At 43.1% G+C, this 10,115-nt stretch overlaps 1 protein-coding gene across 1 annotated transcript; it reads left to right on the forward strand.

Annotated features, from left to right (window-relative positions):
* Positions 1-226: 226 nt before the first annotated feature.
* Positions 227-9,537, forward strand: LOC142063220 (homeobox protein ARX-like). The gene is made up of 5 exons (XM_075106669.1): positions 227-329; positions 413-641; positions 724-769; positions 6,606-6,892; positions 8,132-9,537. Exons 1-5 carry the CDS (start codon positions 227-229, stop codon positions 8,355-8,357), a joined length of 891 nt encoding a protein of 296 aa, XP_074962770.1. The 3' UTR covers positions 8,358-9,537.
* The last annotated feature ends 578 nt before the right edge of the window (positions 9,538-10,115 follow it).

The raw sequence follows: 10,115 nt of genomic DNA on the forward strand, positions 1-10,115 counted from the left end.
ACGGCCTGCGGGGCAGCGCCGACCGGCGGCTCCGCTCCCGCCCGCCCCGGGGGAGGCCGCCGGCGGCCCGGCCCCTGCGCGGCGAGCGGGGCCCGGCGCCTCCCACCCCCGGCCTTGACGCCAGCGCCTTAATGAAATGCTAATGCCGGGGCGCGGAGCCGGGCGCTGCCCGCGCCAATAAAACCCGGCGCGGCGCCGGGGCCCTGCCCGCCGCCAGCCCGCCGCTATGCAGAGCGCGACCCCCGCCGCCGCCCCGCCGCCCCTGCACCTCCTCACCTCCTACTTCATCGACAGCATCCTGGGCCGGGGCCCCGCGGCGGGGCGGCACGGTGAGGGGCGGCGCGGTGAGGGGCGGGCGGCGGCGGCGCGCTCCCCCGCCGGCCCCGGTAACTCCCCGCTTCTTTCCCCTCAGGCGAGGAGAGCGCGGCGCCGCCGCGGCCCGGCCGAGCGCGCGCCCCCGCGGAAGAACCGGTGGCGGCGGCGCGGGGGGACCGGCCGGCCGGCGGGGCGGCAGCGGGCAGCGAGGGGCCGGCGCCGCTGAAGAGGAAGCAGCGGCGGTACCGCACCACGTTCAGCACCTTCCAGCTGGAGGAGCTGGAGCGCGCCTTCCGCAAGTCCCACTACCCCGACGTGTTCACCAGGTAACGGCCTCCGCCGGCGGGGACGGGGCGGCGGGACGGGGCCGGGCGGGCGGCGGCGGCTAACGGTGTGCTGCCCCCGCAGAGAGGAGCTGGCCCTGCGCCTGGACCTGACGGAAGCCCGCGTACAGGTGAGTGCGGGGCCGCCTCGGCCGTCGAGCCGCTGGTGCCGGCGGACCCTCGGGGGACCCTCCCTGACTCCCGCCGCGGCCTCCCCGGGGCCGAGCTTCAAAACCAGCCCGGGAGGGCTGAGGGCGGCTGGTAAAACAGCGCTTTATCCCCCCATTCCCCGGCTGGGGGAGAGGTTAATAGTGGGGGGCCGGGGGCCCTCCGCCTCGGTTAGTTCTTAAAGGACGGGGAAACCGGCGAGTTACCTCAGCAACGGGAAAACAAACTGCGACTTAAGAGACATTCCCAGATGCTCATATATGCTGCCATCTCCGTGGGTCTGAAGGCAGGTACCGTCTCTTCAGCTTTAAGACTATAAAAAGAGTATTAAAAAAAATACGTTGGTTTACAGCAAATGAGGGGTTCTGTGCAGCATCCTAAGTTATTTACCTAGGCTTCAGAGAAGCTTACACCTTTTTCTTGCTCTAACTTAGCTCAATAAAACCATCACACTTTTAAACGACTGGTTAAAACAAACGAAAGGTTAATTTGGCATTCATATGACAGTCGGGCACTGTCCGGGAGAATTTATGGCCTAGCTGGGCTGCAATAATAGCAACGCCAGTAGAACTTCAGCATACAGAAACAGACACTAATCACCTCGCAGCCTGCCGTTCTCTTAAACCACGAATGACCCTAGTAGCTTTTCCTGACTCTAAGCACTCGTACTTAACAATACCTCTTAAGAAGCAGTTTCTCTGGATCCATCTCTTGTATAAGCTAGAAATCGCTTTTTATATAGCAAGATTAGCTTAAAAAAATGTTGTTTCAAAAGGTATGAAAGCTTTCAAAGTATTTTTAAGCTCAAAATGACAATGGTACTAAATTTGGCTTGTGCTGTGTATCGGATATTGACTGAACTACTGTTCCAGCACAGCTCTGGGTACGTGCATACTTGTGAAGGACTGAGAACGGGTGCAGCTGCTCAGCGTGACAGCCCTGCTTACTCCTGCAAAGCTTTGTCACTGTTGATGCCAGATCCTTGCTTATATATGTTGTCATTACTTCAGTCACTGGATCTGTGCTGGTTCACACTAGCTAATGTCTGTAAAGCTGTAAGTTTTTTAGATTTTTATTTTAACATGCACCATCTTCAGAGAAGATCTTAGAAGTATGGACTTCATAATTGACTCATCTGAGAATAGCTGGATGTACTTTTCATCTCTCTTTTGTGGACTTGGAGGAAATTATGCCCTCCCCTTTCCCTACCACCAACAATCACTAAAACTTCTAGTCACTGAAATACCCCAATATCTGACAATTCCACATGGCATCTACCAGTGGAAAGGGCAGGGGTGACAAGCTGTTAACTTACCTGTTATTGTCACGTTTGCTTTGTGGGATACTCATTCCATTTGACCTATGAAGGAATGGTGCATGGCATGGTGCATGGCAAAGAGGAACTCTTCTCCTAATGACTTATCTGAAAAAGCCTGAAATGTTCAGGTTTGATGCAGTCAAAAAGGAATTAACGAGCGAAATAGCAGAGTTGATGGATGCCCAGTGGATGGAAGGAACAGCAGAAAACTGTTCCTTGCACCTCCTTATTCCTTGTCAGCTCTTAACACAAGTCTCCTGGGCATGAGGACACAGCCAGCACAGTTTGCTTAGGGTGAACTTCCCTTGCACAGCGACTCTGCCTGTGTAGATGTTCTTGTCCTATGGTAGATGGAAGACAACTTAGCCTGGATGGAAGAGGATGCATGGGAACAGCTGCTATGCAGATGGTGATGTACTGTACTTAACAAGCTATCTTAACTCCCAAATACTTGCCTCGTATGCCCGTGTTCATAGTTGCTTCTGTGTGGTGTCCTGTGTGAAATGAAGACTTCCATGCCTCTCCCATGGTACCTGGCTGAACCAGTTGATGTGAAAAGTAGTATCTTTTTATTTACTCAAGTGTAAACCCAGGCAATTAATTAATCTTAACAAATGCAATCAGACAATTTCTTCACCTCAGTGTGTTTCCAGACTGAGGTCTGCTTCTCTGGGGAGAACCCTCTGTCAACCAGGTGGAATGGGTACCAGCTACTACACTGTCTCTCCCTCTTGCATTTTGAGTCTTACATGAAAATTAACAAATAAGAAAAAAACTGCCTATGAACATAGTCTCATTTCAGCATCACTTCAAAGAGATCCCACTCACCCAACCCCCATTATTTGCTTGTATAGAGGAAGGGAGGAGATAGCAGCAAGAATCTTTGTATTCTTCCTTACCTTGGGAAAGGGGTAGTCTAGCGTCTGCAAAACCTCTTCGTAATCTGAAGCCATGTTGGGATGCTCTTCGGTAGCATTTGCATCTGTTGTTGCCATTCCATTTCTCATAATGCATACTGTTAGCATGGAGGAAAGTAAGAAAAAGTTAAAGGAATGTTTTATTTTTTTAATGTGAGGAGTGAAACATTACTTGGGTATTTCAGTACCGTAAACTGCATCAGTGTTAAAACATTAGCTTACAAATAGAACTGATCTAAGCATCCTTGTCATATTTTCTGCTTACGATCCTGTATTCAGCTACAGCAGAAACACAATACTGTTAGTCATATCTATGACTCTTTTTATCATCATTAGCTATTACATCAATGAAATAGGATGCATTTTTAAAGAAAACTGCAGCAAGAAAGCTGTCAAATTTTACTTGCTCACCTCTTTCTTTTTAAAAGACCTTAATCTGTTGTCAAATATGTGTGGTGCTAGTAATTGCAAAAGTAATCTGGCTAATATTTAGCACCCAATTCAAACTTGATAGCTTAAAACTCATCTTTGAGTATTAAGCAATGCATTTTTTCCAAAGTATTTTACCACTGATGTTACAGTCATATCATAAAAATCTTAAGATTGGCATAGCAGTTTCGGTAACATTTAGTTTGGCACTTTCAAATGTGTATGAAAATAGAGTAAAGGCAAGTTAAGCCTTTTATTGGAAGCAAAGGAAAACAAAAGGTTCAAGATGACTAATCTGAATGTTAATGACTATAATGTACGCACTGAATTTTGAAAGCTGTTTGTCACGTCAGTGTAAGGTATGAGGCATGCCTTTGCTCCTTTTATCTCTTGCATTGATGTGTTTGTACCAGTAAGGAACTGAAAGCCACCTTTTTTTCTAAAGATAATTATTATATATCTATGCTGGTATTTCCTTCCAGTTTGATAAATACAAAATCTGAGAGATGACTAAATAAGTTTGGTTGTGAACCCAAAATCACCTGTAACATTAAAAAGTTATTTTGCAGACAAAGTGCATGTCTGAGTGATCAAATGGATTTGCTTTAGGACAGAGAAAGCAGAAAAGCAGACATCTCATTTCATGTTAGGCTTCTTTGTGAAGAACAGATTCAAGAACAATGCTAAGATTTAGGAAGTTAATACCTTTGCAGCATTTGTTTTATCCTTTTTAAGAAAGGCTTCATCTGTATATCTGCAGTGTATGATGGTTCACTGCCTTTTTAATTGGATTTTATTTTCAGAGAAAACACCAACACCTTTGAGTTGGTGGTCTTCTCCTGTGAGATCTCAGCTAAGCTCCAGTTACAAATATTTGGGATTACCAGTTAACAGCGATTTAAAGCCATCTGATCCCAGTTCATGTTTTCTTACCAGACCCCTGTCTTGGACAATACAGACCAAGTGTCTAGTCCTCACTGTTATGCAGGCATAGCCATTCAGTGGTTCAGATACTCCTTCATAAGACATCTGATCATTTAAAACCTGTGGTTGCTGGAGAAATGGCCAAAGAATGAGTCAGAGCACTCGACTTTTAAGTACCAACTTAAAATTTTGATGTTCTGGCTTTTATTCTAAGGGCACCTCCCTCTACCGACTGCCTGGACAGTAAGACAGTCATGTGTTATGTACATAACCTGAGGGGTATCAATCCCTCCTCCAGGAGGACAGCACCTTCCCTGTAAAGATAATCTATTCAGTGAAAGGACTAGAGTAGTAATTCTTCAGCTGGCTCCCGAGAACCCCATAGCGAGTGCTTTGAAAGACTAAATTGTTACTGACATATACAAGGAAAAACAGACTCAGGACAGTGAGGCTGTGGCATGCTACAGCCTTCTGGTTTGGGTATCAGCACCCTGGCTTATGGAGGGCTTTCCTTCCAAACACATTAAATACTATTTAAGCACCTGAAGGTAAGTTATATCACTGGAAATGGTTACATGGCATGCCTGAGATTAAAGCAAGCAGTGAAGCTGGGACCCCCCAAAACCTGATTTTTAGATGTGACACAACAGAAATTTAAAACTCTTCAAAAACATTTTTGACTGAAATATAATTGCAGATACAAAACGCAGCTATTAAAAAAAATCGTGCATCCATAAAACTTTTGTGTCCAAAGATTTGGTCATAATACAGATCTCTATAGAATTTTACTATTGCAGAAATACTAATAGCAAAGGAATTACTATTTTTAGCATCTGTTGTAATTTTTTTGAGACTCAAATCTTTGCAATTTCATTTTATGATTTTAATTTGTTTTAGTGGCTTGCTAGATTCCTATTAAGTTACGTACATCGTATGGTAAAAGACCTTCATATTTGAAGTCTACCTTTGTCCTAAATCAGTAGTAAATTTCAGAAAGTCATAATTCTCTACAGGGCAGAAGTTGGTCTTTCCAACAACTCTTGTTCCTTGTGTTACCACTCTCTACTAAATATTGAATCATGATTAGTGCATTCAAGTATTATACATAGAATGTGCTTGCAAGCAGCTCACTGAATTTCAACAGTAGTTATATACAAGACTGCTGAATGAGATTATGGGCCGCAGCTAATGCCTTTCTTCCAAATCCAGATCCAGTTCAGAATCTGCCTTCAGTGGCCTCCACTGCAGAGGGGGCTAGAAGACCTGAGCAGCTGAGTACATTGGGATGTTGACTGTTCAACCTCAGCAGCATCCATTTTTAAATATCCTTGGTTTAGGTCTTCTCTCCCTTGTTTTAGAGCTGATGCTCTTCACTCTACTCTTTGCTACCATTGTGGGTATGAAAGGTTCTGCTCAGTGAATGCTAAACAATAATGGTGTGAAGAGTCGAGTTGTCTGATCTGTAGCTTTGATTGACTAAAGTCTTTAAAAGATGTTTAATGGGCTAAAATAATTACTAGTCAGGCTCGAAGAGGCAATATACTCAATGGCTTACCACACAAAACCAATACTAGCTAAAGCCCCTTTAGGAACAGCTTGATACCCTGTTCTAATGCTGCTTATCAGATTTTCTAGTTTAGTATTGGCTTTCACTGCAATTCAGTTAATCACTTTCATGTAACTATGTGCTCTGTGCATTCATGGTAGATAACAAAAGCTTCTTATTTTACTTCTGAATTCTCTGTATAAAAATGTATGGTCCAGTTATCAAGATAAAAAGCACACACCATATATTGGGCCTAGTTACTCTTATGATTAAGTTGCTTCCTGATGTATCTTTACAGAAATAGCCACCTCTTGAATGGCTTTGTTGAAATTTAATTTTCAATAAATAGCTTATGAAAGGAAGAATGATCATTTTTAATAACTGCCCATGAGTTCTCAGGTGATAGGTTTATAGATGACAATGGCTTTAAAACATGTGGGACTATTCAGTCAGAGCTAAAGAGTAGTCAAATTTACAATATTTATAACTGATTTATTTCTTAATAAACCCACTAAGGCATTTATGAATGGATCTTTAATGTTAAAGAAGTGGTTTTTGGTTTAACAGTAAATAATTTTGCGGCCTGTATCACTGCATGCAGTAGTAACTGGTAAGACAAACTGCAGAGTAAGTTTAGCTAATGCCTTTATAATTTCTTATTGAAGGTCTGGTTCCAAAACAGAAGGGCAAAGTGGAGGAAACGTGAAAAAAATGACATTCTGGGGACTGTTCCAGGAATCTCCTTAACGCACCCACTTGGTCTATTTTTGGATGTTCCACTGAGTCATTCTCCCCTCCTAGATCACACGTGGAGGTCAATGCCTCTTTCAACATTGGCTCTGCCACCCATGTCTCCAGCCTTTAGTCCTTCAACCATAGGGCCGTTCGGCCTCAGCAGCCTTACCTGGACTTCTCTCTTCAGAAATCCTATTCTAAATCCACATTTTGGAAGGTATAGAATTAATTTTTTTCTAAATCTGAAAACTGTTAAAAAATGCTACATTTTTATTAGTTTGATACTCTCATGTCCTCACTAAACATGCTTCCATAGGTAAACAAACTTACTAAAGTGGGGTTAGTTCCTGTGTAGGATCACTTGATAGGAATAGCAAGATGTAGTTTTAAATCATGCTAGTAAAACCTTAACATGTAATTGCTGTTTGAAGAACGATTGTGCACACTTACTGACATTTTGGTCTCCCTGACCTCCAGTATTCACATAGACTGCTGTAACCTAGGTGGCTCCAGCTCCATACTTATCTCACAGACTGACACAGATTATACTCCATAAAGGTGATTTGACAGAGTAAAGGTGTTAGACATCTCTCAGGAGACCAGGAGCCTGGCTACATATGAAAGAGTGACACAGTTCTAGAGAGAAAGAGAGAGATCTTCCTGATTCTTACGTGTCCTACTAAAAGCTGGTCCTTTTCCCTTGGCAGGTGATGTGCTCTCAACACATAGAGCAAGCCCGCAGCTAGCCTCCTTTTCTTTCTCTGTAGTCAGACACCTAGAACTCCAGCAATTCATTTCAGCTGAACCTGCTCTCTGGGCTTTCTTGCCTGGCAGCCTGAAATTTATCAGCAAAATGCTGCTGCTGCTCTAGTGCACCCCATGAGATAGAAAAAAAAGCGTGTGTGTGTGTACATATAATAGATGTAGAGAGAGAGCTAAAAAGAAGATAGTGCTCTCCTCTTGCTGAAATTATAGCCTGTGTCGTAGTTCCACATTAACAGACAGACAAATGCCGCTTTTCACATGGAATAACTTGCCTGAACACATTGGCTGCATGAACAGCCACATAAATTGGTCCTTTTATGAGGTGGTTTACTGCTTTCACAGAACAGGCTGATCTACAGCATCCAAAGTTTGTTTAGAAAGGATTTAGCATTAGGAGTTAAGCAAATGGTTGCTGTTCTAGGTATCTGCATGCCATGTCTGATCATCTCTCATTTATTTTAGTTAAAAGTGTTTGGGTATTTGGGGGGGGGGGGGCATGTTTAAGGGGAAGACACTATACTGCAATATAAAACTAAAATACATTCTGGAAAACAAAATGTACATTTGGAAGAAATTGGGAATTTTAGCACATTTTATCTGATACTTTGGGTGGGAGAAGTTGTGACTCTGTAAGTACTTGTTCTCCAAAACAATTCTTAAGTGGGATAATATTGACTTCTTTCAAATACAGGTTTCTCAGTGCTTTAAATCCTCTCATGACAACAGCTTCAGTACTAATGAAAGCTCCTGGACTCCCGTCAGACCCTGCTCTTACTGCCTTCACTGATCCAGCAGCAGTTGAAAGGAAAACGTCAAGCATTGCAGCACTAAGACTCAAAGCGAAAGAACATTCAGCACAAATCCCTCAATTAAACCTCATCTCCAGTCTTACAAACACTAACAAAGAACTTTGTTAGGAGCTCTCCCACAGACTGCAGCCACGGAGGGGAAAGTGAATGCCTTCTCCAATAAGTAGCTCCTGTTAGAGAGACACATTTTAAAAAAGAAAGAAAACACATGCACGCAGAGCCGTAGTTCCTTGCATCTTCAGTAATGGACTGAAAGGAAATAACCCCGCTAAAAATTGGTTTCCATCATCACAACATGAAATCAGGTAGCAAATTGGCTTTTGTAATTTCTGATGCAACAGAAATGGAAGCAGGAACTCTCTCATCTTTGTAATTCGGGCTAACATGAAGCCGAAGCTTTGAAATCCCCAAACTCATCAGATGCTAGTCCAACAGTTCAAAATTTTTGTAGGAATAACTTCAGTTTTCTAAGCGATTCTTAACTCATTCTCAGGAGGAATTCTTACATGCAGTACTTGAGACATGAGAATCAGTACACCGTTACTAACTTTGAGACCATGCTTCATGTTGAAGTGCAAATGCCAGTGAAATCTCGCATTTTAGACAGACTTAGCAGGAATGAGATGGGGACTATTTTCAGTATAGGCTTTTGATTCAGAACTAGGTTTGTATAGAGAGTACCTTGTTTCAAACTAGAAAAAAAAAAATGTTTGCTTTATGTTCAGGGTGGCAATGTTTTAATAATTAAAAAAAGTTTAACCTTTGTATATGAAAACTATCCTGTGAAAGTAGGTTATCAATGTGCAGTAAATTGTATGTAGTTCTCCATGTATGTACATACGTATTGATACGTAGCTCATAGCTGTAAATATGAGGTTGGTAAATACTTCTAGCACGATTACTGGCACATCTTACCAGACCAGTAAGTTAACAGATTACTTGTACATTTCCAGACATTTCACGCCTTGAGTAGATTCAGAATTTAAGTGAAAACTAAATGTGAAGTGTCAAATTCTTCCTTGGACTGATGTCGGAATGAGTGAAAACAGAGGCCTTGCTGAGCAGGAGTCTACAGTTCATCAAAGTCCCAGACTCCCTTTCTGGCCTCAGACAGGTCATTTTAAAGTTTTTCCTGAACTTCCCCGTCTGGGAAATGGGACTGAGAAGAACTCTCTCATCTATAGGTGTGATGCTTTACTGTAAAGTGAGGGTAAGTAGTATCCTCCTTCTGCAGCATACTCACCTACCTCACAGGGCTGTTGTGAGGACCTATTAAACAAACATGACACTGTGCAAATGGTAGTTATACAAGTGCTAATTGTTGCTTAGCAATTACAAAAGATGGGCCAGCAGCTGTCTACACATGAAGATTACCCTTTCCACATCTAGCAGCGGCCCAAGCAAGCGCTGTTTCTGTCAGTTAATGGGACAACATGGAACTCCTCTTCCACTGATGCATGCGTGGTTCCTCAAGACTATTCTCAAGCACTTATATTTACACTGAAACGGTTTTGTATATTTTAGAACTTCTTTCTCAAGGTAGCTCTGGGACTACTCTTAAGACTACATAGATGCTTTCAAGGCTAGAGTTTGGAGTGCAGATCTCCAGCTACCTAACTGCTGCTTCTGTAGACTCCTCTGAGATTGTACTTAGGTACGTGACAGAGAAAGCAGTTTTCTGGATCAGACAGATCTGTTTTCCATGTCCTCTGAAATACAGCTAGTTTTGACTGCTCTTGAGTCATAACGTACCACAAAACCGGAAGTATTTCTGGGTTCATAGATGTCATCATTAGCACAGGTAGGAGAAGGTGGTGGTATTTTACTGTTAGGAAAAGCAAGCTTTCTACTTAAGCTACATTAGGC

This window comes from Phalacrocorax aristotelis, chromosome 11 (assembly GCF_949628215.1).
Source record: "Phalacrocorax aristotelis chromosome 11, bGulAri2.1, whole genome shotgun sequence".
Taxonomy (NCBI): domain Eukaryota; kingdom Metazoa; phylum Chordata; class Aves; order Suliformes; family Phalacrocoracidae; genus Phalacrocorax; species Phalacrocorax aristotelis.